Source organism: Sinohyriopsis cumingii, chromosome 10, assembly GCF_028554795.1.
Source record: "Sinohyriopsis cumingii isolate HCF-2022 chromosome 10, ASM2855479v2, whole genome shotgun sequence".
NCBI classification, from domain to species: domain Eukaryota; kingdom Metazoa; phylum Mollusca; class Bivalvia; order Unionida; family Unionidae; genus Sinohyriopsis; species Sinohyriopsis cumingii.
In genome coordinates this window covers 16698095-16718092 of record NC_142970.1, presented here as the reverse complement: position 1 = coordinate 16718092, position 19998 = coordinate 16698095, and the positions used below count along the sequence as shown (strand labels likewise).

The following is a 19998-nucleotide window of genomic DNA, read 5'->3' as shown; positions in this document are numbered from 1 at the left end:
TTCTGCGATCCTGCCATGACATGTCCATCTTTGCCAGTTTTCGTTATGGGGTCTTTGGGAAAAATTCGTGTTAGTTTTCTTTTGGTGGTGTTTGTTTGTGAAAGTAATGGGGTTAGGTTAAAACAATAACCTTTTTCATAACGTTTGGCGGTAATGTACTTAAGATTGTGGAAGTAGCTTTGAAAGTCAGTTGTAAGGATCTTGCTAAGTCTAGTAAGAAAATACAGGTTTCTAAACTATAAGTGAAGTTCAAGACTGCAGACTTTGACTAAATATCCTGGTCATTTAGACCTGTTACTAAATAATATCCAAAATCTACCATGCCCTGATGAGATCTACATAAAGATTGATTAAATACTTGGCGGACACATGATGTAACGTGCAAGGTACTATTATCTACACGACCACCATGGCGAAATGCTAAGTACTGATATATTGCTACATATTCAAACAATGAAAATATTACAGATATCTGCTGTTTCTAAAATGACTATCCTCATTCTTTAGTGACACCCCCAGAGATCATGTGGATGGATGAAAATGCTCAAAGGTTGTATACAGAGGCACTAACAGCAGGATCAGAGAGGGTCTATAACATACAACTTATGATAATGGGACTTAAATGTGTTGGAAAGAAATCCCTCGCCCGACAACTGCTCGGAGAGGGAGTCAAAGAAAAAGGAAATGAATCAACAGAAGACATCGAGATTCAAGATATGTGTTGTCAAATAGATCCTGGCACAAGAGAATGGAGAAAAAAGACAGGTACGTTTGTTGTCTTAAATTAAATGTGTTGTAAATATATCTTCATTACCTTAGCTAATTGTGCTGCTCTTGTCATTTAATTTATGACAGATAGCTGATTTAAATTTACTATCTGACTTGTTACTTTGCTTTGTGTATATATATATATATATATATATATATATATATATATATATATATATATATATACAAAGCAAAGTAACAAGTAACAATATATATATATATATATATATATATATATATATATATATATATATATATATATATATATATATATATATATATATATATATATATATATATTATCAGAATGAGGGCATATTTTCATCTATACGTCAACATATTTGCAAGTAACAGAAAATCTGTCTACCGTTAGATGCAGTGGACACATTTGAACTACTTTTATTAACTGCAAGACTGATTTAGACCAAATTGATTTATTGAATTCATTTAAAAGATCATACTTTCTCACCACATGACGCAATTATCACCGTTATAGAACCAAAAATCAAATAATTTCTCAAATAAACTTTCATTAGTTGAACAAATAGCAATATAAACAATACAAATATGCTTCCTTTTTTATTCCTTGACGTTGATTGTGAGAAATCTAGACGTAATAGTTAGGTTCGCGATTTCAACCATGGTTAACCTAATAATGTCCTTAGATAGTACACGACAGATTTGACCACATACTTTCATTTATTTTCAAAAACGTTATTTTCATTAATGCCATCAATAAGTATGGTGCATTCGTATTCGATATTTATCTCTCAAAATGTAGTATTGTTCTGTAGAAAGCTTTTGTTTCTAATGTAACATGTATTGCATCTTCATGTTTGTTACTGAGTGTTGTGCATTTTGTTAACTGTATTGTGTATTTTTGTTTGATACATACCCCTGGAAAGGAAATCTGTCCTGTGCAAAATTTATTTTGCAATAATGTTTGACACTTACCTCTCAAAACGTTTTCCATAGTGTGTACAAGGTATTGAGCAGTGTCTAGAATGTATTGTGTATTTAGCAAACATTATCGTGCATATGTATGGATTACTGTGTAGTGTGTTAAATTGAGTATGTATTTTGTACAAAAATGTGTTTTGTGTAGGAAGTAAATGTAGCATATGCAAACTGTATCGTGTATGGTGTAAAACGTATTATATATTCATACTTCATATTTGTCAGATACACGTCCATCAAATGGTCATCGAACAGCTGAAGCCGTTATGAAGCACGTAAATGATTCAACTAGTCTGGATACAGAGATCAGTAAGAGACCGGAAGCTAATAAAATGACGACTTCTTATGAGATCAGTCAATTGGTAGTATCGGACACTGGCATGGGGACACTAGTGCAGCCAGACAGAATGACTAATGATGCCGGTATAATACCTAGCAAAACAATAAAAATCTCATTACATGAACAAAATACACAATCTTCTAACCTTGAGGAAAAGTCCTCCAGCAGAAAACTAAATTCAGAAAAGTATTCCTCGAACGAGGCACGAGACATATTGGCTACTGATGCCAATATATCTCCGAGCAGAACACACCTACCTTCATTACGTGGGGAACAATCACAACCTTACGTAGCTGAGGTACAGAGCTCATCCCGTGCGAAGGAAAAAAGTCGTTATTATAAAATCGACAAAGGCATCCAGAATGCAGATAGTGATAAACAATGCTCTTATTTAGATTTAACAAATCAGAAACAATGCCAGCACGTGAATAGTATGCAAGGGGAAATTACGAAGCATGTTCAAATCAAAAAGGCTTTCCCCACCTCCATGAAAACAACATGTAACATTACTTTGCTGGATTCTGCTGGTGAGGTTTTGTCTTACATAACCCAGCATGCCTTCATGTCTAGAAGAATGATGTACATCATTTTGACCAACTTGAGCTTGTCCTTATCTGATACAGTTAATGATGACATTTTGAAGATACCTGCTGAAAGAGATGAGATCTGCACTATAAAAGGTATGGTCTTGTAATTATATATATACATATTACAACACATTAAAAAGCATGGCTTTTAAGTTCTTGTAATTATATATATATATATATATATATATATATATATATATATATATATATATATATATATGTTACTACACATTTAAAAAACATGGTTTTTGAGGTCTTGTAATTATATATATATATATATATATATATATATATATATATATATATATATATATATATATATATATATATATATATTACCACACATTAAAAACATGGCTTTTAAGGTCCAGTTACAAAGCAACTGATATAATAATAATATTGTTGGTATATCAAGTTGAGATACATGGCGCATTACCACCCATTTCCAGTGTTTGAGGTGTAGGCTATCGCTTCTACTCTCTACATCGATGAAGACTTTCCACCGTTAAATCATCAGCGACTTCAGAAAAAAAACCAGACAAGCTATTAATAACCACCGTTTTCAAAATAATTAAAACATGTTTTTTCTCTCTATATCATGCACACGTGTAAAATATGTGGAAATCCGTGTACTGAGAGAAAAAAAAGAATTTGTACCTAATGAAGCAATTGAAATTGAACTTAAATCAGGTAACCTACGTTGTTTAGATAGTCCTAACGGTCAGGTGCACACGTTTCATTCGATTTAGATACATTGTTCATAATACAAACGAAGTAAAGTCGCAATAACCGGTCGAGCCTGTACTGCAAATTGCTTGGTTAGGAGGCGCAAACTTACTGTACTATATGGCTGTCATTATTATTATAATATTATACATATATTTAATGATAAAATGTCCGAAACCCACCAACACCTTTATATCTTACTGTGTTGCTTTGTACGGCAGCAGACTAATCGACCTACAAAGACACATCAGAATGGATACTTGACACTAATCCTATATGGTATGCCTTCCACGACCAAGCCACCGCCACATCTCCCTCTCGTTCTCTCTCTTATTTGATGTGTCGTCATATCATATTTACTGCTGTCCCTCCCTACCTTCCTCCCTCCTTCTCTCTGTCTCTGTCTCTGTCTCTCTCTCTCTCTCTCTCTCAACTGAGGATAATTCTGGAACTATGATGATGGTACATTTTACAGTCATACGGACCAACGGAAAGGTGCAAGGTAGAATTGGAGTACAGAAACAATTGTATGGTCAGTAGCAACGTTAATTAAATCATCCTAATGACTTAAATCAGCTGTAAATACATTTCAATGTTTGAATTACATCTTGTTGGTTCGTCATTTAGCTTAGTCTGTATTTCCCACTCTTTTCATTATGACTCCAGGAAGGAAATGAATGGCTTCGAGTTCAGAGTTGAAGAATGTAACCATATTGTGTTTTTAATGCTCTACTGTCTTCATTTAAGCCATATATTATCTCGCAGTCATAAGTGTGTCTTATATTTATTTAATCAAAAGGAATGAAAAATAAAAGTTCAGAAAAGAAAAGAAGCAACTTATCAGTATTGCAGTGAGGACTACCATAGCCGCAAATGGTAAAACATATATTTTTATAGGACGTACTGCGCAAAGTTCATTCTCTATGTCAAAAATAATTGCCTCTAGTCTATCGTAACTCCGGTTTAATACTAATATGTGTATTAGTGTATGATACAAATAAAATATATGTACATTAGATACGCTGTATCAGCGACATACATACATACATACATACATACATACATACATACATACATACACACACATACATACATACATACATACATACATATATACATACATACATACATACACACACACATACATACATACATACATACATACATACATACATACATACATACATACATACATGCATACATACATACATACATACATATATACATTATATATATTCAGAGTACAGGACACAGTCTGGTTCCTGGTTTTATTTCTATCTTTATTAAAGAACTTTAATAATTTTAGTATTTTGCTCGCTATACCACTGGGTTGTGACATTACACGAATCCATATCACGAGATCACATAATTTCATCACGTGACGTGAAAAGAATAATAACAAATGCAAACTCTTAATTTTGTCTTTTCACATCTTTGATCGAAACTGAGCATTGATTTATAGTTTCTAATTCATTTTCTTCACTGTTTTTCTTTAACTATTGTTAATAATGTTAATATTTGTAGTCATTGTATTCATTAGTTGTTTTAGTAGTAATAATATCAGTAGTACTTATATTAGTAACAGTAGACGCAGTTGTATTAGTAATATTAGTCAAACAGAAAGTTAATTCTATCTTGTTTGTGTTCTTTCAGAACGCCTAGTTTACTGGTTCAATTCAATTTTTTCTCGCCTCTTCGTGTCTTCTGATTACAAGTCACATATGGAAGTCAACGAGAAGAAACAAAGGCAAGGTAGTGAAAGAGACCAGGACAATACCAGGTCTTGTCCACCCATTATTCTTGTTGGAACACATGTGGACAAAATTCATCAGGTATACAAGTTTGTTGTTATCGAGCACAACAATTGTGATACTCGACAATATGTTTAAGATTCAATCCAATCCATCATCAACTATGTTAGTAGCGTTAATCACGTCCATTCACTAATAAGTTCACAGATGTTATATAGTCCATCTACTGTTTAGTTAGCAGACTGGTTCCAGTTTATTCATTTGTAAGTTATCCGATATTATCCAATCCGTTCACTGTTAAGTAGGCATCCTTAGATTCGGTGTGTTAATAATTTAAATATTTTTAATATGTAGCTGGAATTAGTGCGCTATTTGATATATCGAATGCCAGTTTGTATTTTGCAAAATGTTTCTAACACGCAACATAATTTCTTGTTTTCTTATTGACTAAAATGGGCTTTAATGATTTTCTAACATTTTGTAGGAATCAATAAACAAGCAGAAAGAATCTTATTTTCAAGAAATAAGAAAAACGATAAAAGACGAGGCAATTAGTCGTTATCTGGTTGACGAAGACTTTGCCATCAACAATCTAGCATCCGATTCCACAATAAATAAGCTTAAATCCAAAATATTTGAAGTGGTCCAAAAACAAGAGTACTGGGGAGAAGAAATTCCAACTCGCTGGATACGCCTTGAAAGAGAATTGAAGCTGTTAAAAAAGACAGAAAAACAGGTAGTGTATACGCTTTAAGAAACTTCAGCTGATTTGTGCTGTATGCATAATATATGTCATTATATATAAGTAAATCGTGTATAGAGAGTTATCATATTGAAATGCTATCTAAATCACGATAATAAACAACTGAACTTGTCATGCCAACGACGAAAGTGATTTTACTTTTCTCTAGGTTATGTTATTTGACGTAGTTTTAGAAAAGATATTTAAATAAGGCAACATTTATACATTTGCTTTCCTTGAAAATGCCAAATCTTTGTAATTAATTTGTCTATCATTATTATTATTTTTGCGATGATATCAATTTATCGCATTTTTGAAGATGTGTCTTAGGAAACTTCAGACTAAATTTTAGATTGTATTACTAGTTATTCCTGACTATTGCATTCAAACAAGAACATTTTACTTTAGCACATCGTTACATGTAGCGTACCATATCATTTATTACATGACATTTTGCACCACATACATAACATGCCATTGTAAGTACATTCGTGCCATGTAATATTTAGTAAATCCAAACCGTATTAGTTTGGCACATATCTACGATGTCATTTTTATTGATGTGATTATTATGATGGGCAGGTCATCGAATACGCTGATGTAGAGATGCTTAACGATTCCCTCCAAAACAGAATTGAGCGTCCAGAGGAACTCGAGCTATTTCTAAAATTCGAACATGATATTGGGAATATCGTATTCTTCAAGTAAGGAAGATTATGTCTCACACCTGGACATTTCTATTGTATCTTGTCTTTGCTCTCGTTTGATTTCAGAAACAAAATGATTACGAGACGCATGATAGTGGATGTAATATATGATTGTCTTTGTTAAAATCAAAACAATGTGGAGCGCAAATCCTACAATGAAATGCATGTTCATATACCAAACTTAAGATTAAACTTTGGAAAATACTTTTATGAAACCACAATTAAACGTCATATTAAAAATTATAAAACACCTTTTTGTGTTTAACCTGTTTCATTTACATTTTCTTTGTTTTATTGGCTTTTGTTTTATTTTGTGCAGCACGGAGCGTCTCCGACACAAAGTTGTTCTTGATCCCGAACTCTTGATTAGTGGACTGACCACTTTCATTACATCTGAAAAGTTCATTAAGACACGTCAAGAGTTGGCAGACAAGTGGTCCGAGTTTAAGAGAAATGGGCTACTTGCAAGAAGATTCATAGGTATTAATACATGATTTATGTACCAGGCGTCTTGCAAGAAGATTCATAGGTATTAATACATTAGTTGTATACCAGAAGATTAACAAGAACATTCATAGGCATTAATATATTAGTTGTTAACCAACGTCAAACACTGGCGCGATTCCAGCTAGAAGTCATATGTTTACCCCAATCAATGCAAGACTTCAGATTTCACACTCTGCCCAATATGTATGAACCGCACATCTGCATGGTTTCTCTTCATTATTTATCCGTACCGACAGCAGTGTACTCCGTAGAAACTATACAACTATCCCTTAACACATGGTACCATTTTAACTAAGCCACCTTAGGCCAGTAAAAATATGGTTCCCAGGTACATTTTAAGACCTGCCAACCCTGACGAGACCGTCTCAGTAAGGCAGTTGATTTTGTTCCCGTACTATTGACGAGTTTTCAGTAAGATGTATCAAAATATCAATAAGTGAGATTGTAAAGCTGTAAAACGTAATTAAAAGTTCGACGCATCAACGATAAACATTATGTTTAACCGAAAAGTTTGTAAAGTACGTGTAGACTTTATTTACCACTAGTACAGTTGCACAAACTCTAGTTCCAAACCCTATGCAGTTCAACGGCTTGTTGCTATCTCTCAACTTGACATAATTCTTGGAAATTCATTTCCATTTCACATGATGACAGCAATCATCTCTCCCGCCGCGAGACATACTTAAATTGGCACGTGATGTCTAATAAACGTATGTGTGTCCTATCCAGCTTTTATTCACAAGAATCTGAATAACTCTTCCATTAGTTCCGTGTTGATTATTAACACTTTTCAAGAAGCTTATTGTCCCCATAACATGCACAAAATTCTGAACGCCATTTTAAACAATTCTGCAATCAACAGTTTGATCATGCAGACGCTTCGCATGAACAAATATATGCAGTTTAAAGCGTCTAGGTGCCGCTGTTAAATTAGTCTGATCCCCTGACTAATTTCCCGAAGTCTAAGATGAAACCCGGATCCAAATAAAGCGCGGAAGAACCTATTTTCCGGATTTTTCGGCTTATATATTTTTTCCGTAGTTCTTGCTAGTATGCCATAATCCGTATTTTAAGGGTAATTTTCGTAAGACTTACGGCAAAATCGTAGGAGTTGGCAGGTCTGCATTTCGCACATTAATAGGGACTTTGTTATTCGAGGGTCACTCATTCGGTTTAGACCTAAATTCACTACCAGTGAACTATGGCATCATGGAAACTTATTAACCCGTTACTCCATGACGTTTGCTCCTAGTAATTGGCTAATTATTTCCGGCAGAGGAATATTAATATTGCACGGAATTCCAATAATTAGGCAATTAATCAAAAATCCTAAGAATTCTTTAAAGCGGTGCGTTATAACCAAATGCGCATACTCCAAATATATTACCATTGTTATTAATACACTAGTTCACTACCAGTCTTGCTATGAATGTCTAGTTTGCGTTAAAACTGATTATTCAAACAGATCTAGCGACCTTACTACATGGAACTAACAAAAATGTAAATGTTCATGTAAATAAAATTTTGATATAAAATATATATGACAAAGTAATACAAGGTCTAGTTTAGCCATTTTGGAGACAAAGCATATGTCCTTGATCTGTCAGCACCAATGGAACCTGTTTCCCTCATTCCTTGCAGCTAGATTATTTTGGTAATTCAATTAAGTTTTGAATTCTAATGTAGGTGTTTATTATATCTTACCATCTCACTTAAAATGATAATGTTAGAGTAAGTCATTAAGTAATCATGGATGTTTCTGTTACATTAAAGAAGGTGTTCTGGCAAGTTGTTATAAACGTAATTTTGTGATTGTATTTTTCTAGCTTATTGTTCATTAGCGACCAAGAAACATAAGCCAACAAAATAAGTTATAGTTAGGCCCCCTTAGTATTAGTAGACAATCGGCCAACAACACAGTTTTAAGGTGAGACACATTTAGCAGATAAACGGCCAACAACACAGTTGTAAGGTGAAACACGCTTAGCAGACAATGAGCCAACAAAGCAGTTTTATAGTTAGGCTCTTTATATTAGTAAACAATCGGTCAACAGCACAGTTTTAAGGTGAGACACAGTAGATAATCGGCCAACAATACAATTTTAAGTGAGACACAGTAGACAATAGGCCAACAACACAGTTCTAACGTAAGACACGCTTAGCAGACAATGAGTCAACAAAACAGTTTAATAGTTAGGCACATTTAGTATTAGTAGACAATCGGCCAACAACACAGCTTTAAGGTGAGACACACTTACTAGAAAATGAGCCAACAACATAGTTTATAGTTATACCCAACTTAGTGTTGGTAGACAATCGGCCAACAACAGTTTTAAGGTGAGACACACTTAGTAGACAATCGGCCAAAAACACAGCTTCAGGGTGAAACACACTTAATAGATAATCGGCCAAAACAACAGTGTTAGGGTGAAACACACTAAGTAGACAATTGGCCAACAAGACAGTTTTAAGGTGAGACACACTTACAAGACTATGATACAACAACACAGTTTTATAGTCACGCACACTTAGTATTAGTAGACAATCGGCCAACAAAACATTTTTAAGGTGAAACACACTTAGTATACATCTAGCCAATAAAAACAGTTTTATAGTTAGGCTCATTTAGTATTAGTAGACAATCGGCCAACAAAACATTTTTAAGGTGAAACACACGTAGTATACATCTAGCCAATAAAAACAGTTTTATAGTCAGGCACACTTAGTATTAGTAGACAATCGGCCAACAAAACATTTTTAAGGTGAAACACACGTAGTATACATCTAGCCAATAAAAGCAGTTTTATAGCTAGGCTCATTTAGTATTAGTAGACAATTGGCTAACAACACAGTTCTAAGGTGAGACACGCTTAGCAGACAATTAGCCAACAAAGCAGTTTTATAGTTAAGCTCTTAGTATTTGAAAACAATCGGCCAACAACACAGTTTTAAGGTGAGACACAGTAGACAATAGGCCAACAACACAATTTTAAGGTGAGACACACTTAGTAGACCATAATCCAACAACACAGTTCTAAGGTAAGACACGCTCAGCAGACAAGGAGCCAACAAAACTGTTTAATAGTTAGGCACACTTGTTATTATTAAGGTGAGACACACTTACTAGAAAATGAGCCAACAATATAGTTTATAGTTATACCCAACTTAGTGTTGGTAGGCAATCGGCCAGCAACAGTTTTAAGGTGAGACACACTTAGTAGACAATCGGCCAACAACATAGTTTCAGGGTGAGACACACGTAGTAGACAATTGGCCAACAACACAGTTTTAAGGTGAGACACACTTGCTAGACAATGAGACAACATCACATTTTTATAGTCAGGCACACTTAGTATTAGTAGACAATCGGCCATCAAAACATTTTTAAGGTGAATCACACTTAGTAGACAAAGAGCCAATAAAAACAGTTTTATAGCTAGGCACACTTAGTATTAGTAGACAATCGGCCAACAAAACATTTTAAGGTGAAACACACATAGTATACATCTAGCCGATAAAAACAGTTTTATAGTTAGGCTCATTTAGTATTAGTAGACAATTGGTAAACAACACAGTTCTAAGGTGAGACACGCTTAGCAGACAATGAGCCAACAAAACAGCTTTATAGTTAAGCACACTTAGTATTAGTAGACAATCGGCCAACAAAACAGTTTTAAGGTGAAGCACACTTAGCAGACAATCGGCCAACAACACAGTTTTAAGGTGAGACACCATTAGTAGTAAATGAGTCAGCGACATAGTTTATAGTTAGGCCCAACTTAGTATTAGTAGACAATCGGCTAACAACACAGTTTTAACTTGAGACATACTTAGTAGACAATCGGCCGACAACACAGTTTTAAGATGAGACACTTAGTAGATAATCGGCCAGCACCAAAGTGTTAAGGTGAGACACATTTAGTAGAAAATGAGCCAACAACACAGTTTTAAGGTGATACACACTTAGTAGATAATCGGCCAGCAACACAGTTTAAGGTGAGACGCAGTAGACAACGAGCCAACAAAACATTTTCATAGATAAGCACACTTAGTATTAGTAGACAATCGGCCAACAACACATTTTTAACGTGGGACACACCTAGTAGAAAATGAGCCAACAACATAGTTTTAAGGTGAGATACACTTAGTAGACAATCGGCCAGCAACACAGTTTTAAGGTGAAACACACATAGTATACATCTAGCCAATAAAAACAGTTTTATAGTTAGGCTCACTTAGTATTATTAGACAACGGGCTTACAACAGTTTTATAAAATAAAACAGTTTTATAGTGAGACATACTTAGTAGACAATAAGCCAGCAACACAGGTTTTTAGTTAGGCACAATTAGTATAAGTAGACATTCAGCCAACAACAGTTTTATAGTTAGACGCATTTATTAGTAGTGGAAAATCAGCGAACAATACAGTTGTATAGTGAGTCACGTTTAGCATTAATAGACATTTGGACAACACAATAGTTTTATACTTAGGCATGTGTATCATTAGTAGACATGAGCGAACAGCACATTTTTATAGTGAGACACACTTAGTATTTGTAGACAATCCGACAACAACACGGTTTAATAGTGAGACATATTTAGTATTATTAGACGATCAACCAGCAACACTGTTTTACAATTAGACCCACTTAGTATTTGTAGACAATCAGCCAACAACACAGTTGTATAGTTAGTCACACTTGGTATCAGCAGACAATCAGAACAACACGGTTGTATAGTTAAGCAAACTTATTATTAGCGGACTATCAGCCAACAAGACAGTTGTATAGTGAGACATACTTAGTATTTGTAAACAGTCAGCCAACAACACAATTTTATAGTTAGACGTACATTGTATTCCAGTCGTGTTTATGGAATAAATCATATACAACCCGTGTTCCACAGCAGCCAAATGAAAGTCGTAATAAACACAGATCATTTCATAACTTTCAGTCAGCGGGAGGAGTCCTAGTTGTTTTTATTTTGATAGGCATTCAAGATATCATACTCACCTTAGGGGCTTTACATTAAATTTCAGATATTTCATGCTTACACTACATGGAGTAATTCAAATACAAATTAGCAGTTATTAAGTTATGAACTCGGCTAATCATCCGCAGGTGAGGACGGGACACGATCAGGTAAGCATGAATACTTCTTCAATAATCGACTGATATGGTATATTGTCAACGAGAGTCGCACACCGTGCACACACGTTTTGATGTTAGAGGTTTCACACAGTGGATTGTACATTCAATAGACTGCAGAAACACTTCAGTTATCCAAATATCTAGATTTTCTTCTGTATGCTGCGTTTTCGTGCACATCTTGCCGTTTAACAATAACAGTTGGTCGTAACATATTATATTGAAAACCTACTGCAAGTTCACGCAAAAATGGTTCTAATGATCACTATAATTATCTTTATTGTGGAAAATGTGTTTAATTAATGATATAATGCTTATTGCCCATCTGTTACCATGCCAACAGGAGAGTTCCAATGAAAGCTTCTTCATATTCATATATAATGTATCAACCAACCAAAGACTATACATATACATATATAATGTACCAAATAACGATTATTCACATACATATGCAATATACCAAAGAAAGGATATCTGTTTACATATATAATGTGCCAAATAACGAGTATTCACATACATATATAATATACCAAAGAAATGATGTTTGTTTGCCCAAATAATATACCAATTAAAGACTATTCGTATACATATTGCATGTATCAAATAGCGACTATTCGTATACATATATTATGTATCAAAGAAAGACTAAATCCTCAGAAAGTAATACTTATTACAGATTTGCTGTGGTCACATCAACCTGGTCTTCATGAACATCGAGAGTACCTATTGAAGGTAATGGAAAGGATTAATATTATTGCAGGACCTCTATGGGATGAGGAGAACAAAGAAGTAAGCAACCTCTCTCAACGACGTATTCTAGGTCTTGAATAGGAAAAGTCTTCACTCAACAAATTACTAATATCAGTTTACTTGTTTATATGAACAGTCTGCTCGAGTGGTTTAGTTCACGTTTTACTTTTCGTAAACATACATCGCAGTCGGCAATTGATGAGAACATTTTGACATATAGATTTACTTTATGGATGCAAGACGTAACCTTAAATTCTGGTAAATCGTTGTTAGAGTTTTTAAACAATCACTTTACGCATTTTAAGCGGGGAAATCGATGTTTTCTATAAATTATCCTTTTGATGCAGGACTATTACTGGGTCCCCTGTATGATCCACGAGAAAGTACCTGATGACATAAAAAGTGTCTGGGAGAGTGGAGATACAACCAAGACACCCACGTTATGCTTCCAATCCATGACTAATTTCATACATGCAGCTGTATTCTTCAGTCTCATTGCCTTGTGCTTATCTAAATGGCCTCCAGGAATGGAAGGAAAGAAATATCTCCTCTTTAGTGGTCTTTGTGTCTTTGAGCTGGATGAATGCCACAGCCTCATGTTGGCTTTGAACGACAGTGTTATCCATGCTGCTGTGATACGATACACCAAAAAGAGACGGGTCCCTGATCTGTCTGTTTGTATTACAGTACGGAACTACCTGCAAACTTCATTATCTGAGATTGCAGACCGACTGTGTCCTAGCGCTGTGTTTGAAACTTGCATCAAATGCAATGAATCGTCGCTCCTGACAAACGAAGGTCTACACAAGCTAAGTTCTCTGCGCAAACACGATGAAATGCGGTGCAACTCGCACAAAGGTATCCATTCTATTGATTCACAGGAACTGCTGAGTTTCTGGGAGGTAATTTCAATCTTTTACTGATTGCTATATGGTATGTGTATGGAGAAAGAATAATCTTAAAACGAAACTGTCTCGTTTATATTCACATTGCGGCATCCAACTTTCCAATATTATTTGTCTTCTAGCAATCTATGTGTCTTCATAAAATTTAGAAAAATAGTAAAAACCGTCAAATTAAATGTAGATTAATATGGTTATGATTTGGACAACACATGAAATCATGTACATGGCACGAATACTATACCATATTAAGAAAACTATGCCAGAGAATATGTGTTCAAGTAGCGGTTATTCTGTTATTGTTTAGCAAAGTAATTTCATATTTGTCAATGAGTTGCAAAACACCGTATGTGAGAGAAGTCACCACTTGATTATTGCATTTCTCAAGTCAAAATATTTACCCAACACAAGACAATTATCTTTTGCCGACCACTCCAAATGGGTACCTTTCGCTCTATTTCATAATTAGTTTTGTAATCAGTGCTGTGCTTAGAAATTTTTCAGATATCCGCAATCTCGTTTATGGGCATTATTTGGATAACTCATATTAGGTCAAACAGTACTGACTAGGCACATTGAACCACCTACAACCATTATTAGACATTGTCATCCTCTGATTTTCTTGTCGGAATATAACCATGGATACACCTGTCTTCCACCGAAGATCTTGTCTGAATGAAACCATCATTAGACACTGTCAACCACCGACGCTTTTGTCAGAATTTAACCATAATTCAATAACGTCATAACCTCCCTATTGGATTTTAATTTTGATTTATTTTTTATTAAATGTTAATTTATTTATTTCTTGTATATCTAATAGTAATCAGCTTTTAGTAATATGTCTTGTGTTCATTTTAATTTCAGGATACTGACAAAAAGAGTAAGTAATTAAATATTCCATTTTCATGAATCTGTTTGGCAGTTTGTCAAAGTACCAAGGAGAAAAAGAAACAAAATTTAATATCGGAATTTTGTATATATCTTCTAATAAATACAATAGCAGCATGGACTTCACAAACAGTTATATTGATTTTTTAATCCAATGGTTACCTTTTGACATATCATACAATTTTAACCATCTTTTTTATTGCGGGTTGTTGTATGTAACCTGTCTATATTATCTTATGGGAAAAGTATTAAGGATAAATGTCTCCAAATATTATATAATGTATAAGTACTATTCGATTTCACTGTTTAAAGTTCATCTCCAAAACTCCAATAATTGTATGCCCAGAATAGACATAAAATAATGTCAAATGATGTGTATGTATGCATATTTTTTCACTACCTTTCATTTAAATTATTTTAAAAGTATATGGAATAAGGCAAGGAATCAGCCATTGTGCATTTCCGATTACTCCTTGCACTAAGTTGACTTTCGACATATAATGAAAAAATATATGGACACATCATATATGACTGTTCGTGTATGCTTCAATGATTACAAGCATTGGTTGTAATTTACTGTCGGTGTATATTCTAATGAGTAAATGTATCGGTTATGATGCACTGCACGTGTATGTTCAAATGAGTACATGCATAGACTATAACTTTCTGTACGTGTATGTTCTAATGAGTGCATGCATTGGCTATAATGCACTGTACGTGTATGTTCTAATGAATACAGGTATTGACTATAATTCACTACACCTGTATGTTCATATGAGTACATGTATCGGTTATAATGCACTGTACGTGTATGTTCTAATGAGTACGTACATTGGTTATAATGCACTGTACGTGTTTGTTCTAATGAGTGCATGTATTGGCTATAATACACTGTACGTGTACGTTCTAATGAATACATGCATTGACTATAATGCACTGTGCGTGTATGTTCTAATGAGTACATGTATTGGTTATAATTCAGTGTACGTGTATGGTCAAATGAGTACATTATATGGTATAACTCACTGTACGCGTATGTTCTAATAAGTACATGCATCAGTTATAATGCACTGTACGTGTGTGTTCTAATGAGTACACGCATTGGTTATAATGCACTATACGTGTATGGTCTAATGATTACATGACTTGTTATAATGCACTGTACGTGTGTCCTAATGTGCACATGTATTGGATATAATCAACTCTACGTGTATGTTGTAATGAGTACTTGCATTGGTTATACTAGACTGTTCTTCATTAGATATAAAATCAAGAATCTAAACTTTGAATAAGATTCAGAGTTTGTTTCAAATCTGTATACTTAGTACACACCACCACCCGAAAACACATTCCACTAGACTACGAAGCAAAACGCGAAGTTTAACAAATGGGCTTCAATCTGTACGTCAGTGAACGTATAATGTTGTAAAAGCCTTTCGTAGTTTTAAAATAATTCAGCATTTCAGATTTGCCTATTTTGATAAAGACAAAGAAATATTATGTAAGAGAAATGTGTAATATTTCAGTCCCTGCCAATGTGATATCTACTATTGCAACAAAAGCGAAGATCAATTCTTGAGAATTTATTGTTGGTGGATGACACGGGATCCAAAGTACTCAGATGGATTTTACATTTCCACACCATCACTCCAAGCTGCACTCTGGATCTGTGTCGGAAGAACCCCGATGGCTTGTACATTTGTTTGACATCACGCCAAGCTGCAGACTGGATCAGTGTCGGACAAACTCAGATGGCTTTTACATTCGTATGATATCACTCCATGATACAGACTGGATCAGTGTCGGAAGAACTCAGATGGCTTTACATTTGTATGACATCACGCCAAGATGCAGACTGTATCAGTGTCGGAAGAACTTTCGTCGGAGCCGAAGTATTCAGATGACTTTTATATTTATACACGATCACTCCAAGATGCAGACTGGATCCTATGATTTATGGGCAGGAAATTCTTACCCTTCTCAACTGAATCTCATATGTCCTTTCACTAGACAGGGATAATTTGTATTTAATAAAACGGTTCACATTTATATACCTGCATTTAATTAATTTTCAGACTAGAAACAAATGTCAATCAGAAGTAGAAGTTAAAAACTGTTATGGTATATCACTAACAATGACTGGCATTGATTTGCAATACATGCATCTTCTCAGTCATAAAATGTATTGTTTTATTAATGTAGTTTACTGGCAATCATGTGTTCATATAATGATGTTGCATATTTCATATTTATTCAGATTTGTATGTCAAATGTATTGTATGTCTTCTGATATTTATTTCAAATGTTCTATCTTTGTTTAGACATATAGGTCAACTTTCTTATAGTGTTAATACATTTATATTCAATGATTAGATGTATTCGGATAGGTATTGTTTACTGTTATATGTGTACACATATTATGGTTAATCATCATATGTGCACATATATGTATGGTTAATCATTAAATGTGTACAGATATGTATGGTCAATCATTATATGTATTCAGATATGTATGGTCAATCATTATATGTGTTCGGATATTTATGATTAGTCATTATATGTGTTCGGATATTCATGGTTAGTCATTATATGTGTTCGGATATGTATGGTTAATCATTATATTTGTTTGGATAGGCGTGGTTAATCATTATATATGTACATATATATGTATGGTTAATCTTTATATGTGTTCGGATGTGTATTGTTAGTCATTATTTGTGTTCGGATTTGTGTGGTTTATCATTATATGTGTACATATATATGTATGGTTAATCATTATATGTGTTCGGATATGTGTGGTAAATCATTGTATGTGTACACATATCTGTATGGTTAATCATTATATGTGTTCGGATATGTGTGGTAAATCATTATATGTGTACACATATATGTATGGTTAATCATTATATGTGTACACATATATGAATGGTTAATCCTTATATGTGTTCGGATATGTATGGTTAGTTATTATATGTGTTCGGATATGTGTGGTTAGTCAATACACGTGTTCGGATATGTATGGTTAATTATTATATTTGTTTGAATATTTATGCTAATATGTTTTGTGTTCAGATATTTGTACAACATGATTTATTTGTGTGTGTGTGACTTGGATTGTTAACGTAGCTTTTACAATTTTTCAGTCATATCGCTCCGACGACTGCAATGTGGCAATTTATTGTAAAGTTTAGCACTGGGGCATCATGCCGCAGACATGCCCACCCAGTCACATTATCCTGACACCAGGCCGACCAGTCCTAACACTAAACTTGTAATGCTGAGGACAAAGCGAGGCAGCTGTTAGTATCATTTTTGTAACTCTTTGATATGACTCGTCCGGGGATCGAACTCACGACCACCTGTATCCTAGGCGGACGCTCTAACCACTAGGCCACGGGAGCGTTCAAAATGATATGTGTTCACGTATATATGTTAAATGTGTTATATGTGATCACATGTTTATGTCAGATAGATATATTTGTTAAACTATTTATGTTACAATTTTTATATTAGTCCAAATGTGTACGATAAATATATTTAACGTATTCACGTAGTTATGGTAAATATGTTATATCTATTCATATAATTGTGATATATATGTTATATATATTCATATATTTATGTTAAACATGTTATATGTGTTCACACATGTGCGTTAAATATGTTGTATATGTTCATATATTTAAGTTTAATGGTTAAGTTAGTTTAGATATTTATGTTGAATTAGTGTATTATGCAAGTAAGTGTTAACATATTGTCAGCTAATATACATGTCTTCCACAGTTCAAGTAGACGCCCATTCATTGACGTGTGAAAGGCTGGTTATTTTTACCATGTATATATATATATATATATATATATATATATATATATATATATATATATATATATATAGATAGATAGATAGATAGATAGATAGATAGATAGATAGGGATATGATACAGAAATATAATGCAAAAATGCCACTTACTGATTATAAAATTAATAACCCATTCACACGTCAATTAATGGGCGTCTATTTGCACTATATATACATATACATATAAATATATATGCATAAACATATATATATATACATATACATATATACACATATACATACATATATACATATATACATATATATAAATAGAATACGGAATTTATATATGGACATAACTGTTTTGTAGTATAATAGGAAACTTTCATACATCGTATTTGTTTTTAAGTTATCGCTTAAAAGTGTGTTCTTAAGTTTTGAGTTTCCAAGCTTGCAATAGTGTAGAGAACCAGCGGTAAGTTGTGTTATCGGTATATAAACTTGTTTTTATTTATGCTCAAAAATTCCATTGTAGAGGCAGTTAACGGTACACAATTCATGTTGCTTTATCAGGAAATGGGTGATTCAAAAACTGTGCCACTTTAGTCTATTATCCTGAACGTCTGATTATGAACTGACAGTACATTTTATCATTGGTAGTACAATGTTTTGTTGTGTTTTAGGTTTATGTGCATTTAATATTACATATGGAAAAGCAAAGTGTTTTCTTTTGAGATGAAACGAATACCAATCTATCTCGAAGATTCGGTGCATGTATTGGGTCATGATTCGAATATCCGTCAACTATGACAAAGCAATAACATGGTCTGTGTTTGTTTCATATTATCTCCTTAGTCCATCTTCGTTTTTACTGAAAGTACCTTCATCCCTCTTCACTTCTTCTGCCAATCTGTATGATACCACTGTTAACTCGACTATCTAAATTTAAGGCCGGTACGAAATGCCGGGAATAGCTGTAATAAGTTTTACCTCTTCCTTTTGAAGTAACTTGATCAATGTGGACGTAATGCATACGCAACCAATATATACCTTATTGCTTCACTTTTGTATCTACTGTAGACTGAATTATAGGACTGTATGCATTTAATCCAATACCATTCAACTTCCTAATTTATGATAGGCTTAATTATGCATGACCTTTTCTTCATGAGGTGTCAAATTGCAATTTATTTTGTTCCTACTAGGACTTTCCCAAACTTGTCCCAAGTTATTCACTAACCAGTGGGCAACAACTTATGATGGATCGGTAGGCAGAATATAAACCATTGGCTGGACGCATTCTGTCACATGGGACATATATTCGACGATCCTGTTATATTCCATATATTCTTATGTCACGCAGTACATAATCACTTTAAGTTCTGATTGCTTTTGAAATTCAAACTAATCCACTCAAGTCAAG

The 19998-nt window shown here is 33.9% G+C and overlaps 1 protein-coding gene across 1 annotated transcript in view; it reads left to right on the top strand.

Annotated features, from left to right (window-relative positions):
• LOC149789654 (uncharacterized) overlaps positions 1–18562 on the top strand; it is a 43152-nt gene extending 24590 nt beyond the window's left edge. The window contains exons 4-13 of the mRNA XM_089971674.1: positions 508–765; positions 1951–2745; positions 5032–5210; positions 5614–5865; positions 6454–6575; positions 6898–7058; positions 12910–13022; positions 13331–13885; positions 14753–14768; positions 16303–18562. Coding sequence (XP_089827800.1) covers positions 508–765; positions 1951–2745; positions 5032–5210; positions 5614–5865; positions 6454–6575; positions 6898–7058; positions 12910–13022; positions 13331–13885; positions 14753–14768; positions 16303–16355 — 2504 coding nt within the window. The 3' untranslated portion in view covers positions 16356–18562. The remainder of the gene's footprint in view (positions 1–507; positions 766–1950; positions 2746–5031; positions 5211–5613; positions 5866–6453; positions 6576–6897; positions 7059–12909; positions 13023–13330; positions 13886–14752; positions 14769–16302) is intronic.
• The last annotated feature ends 1436 nt before the right edge of the window (positions 18563–19998 follow it).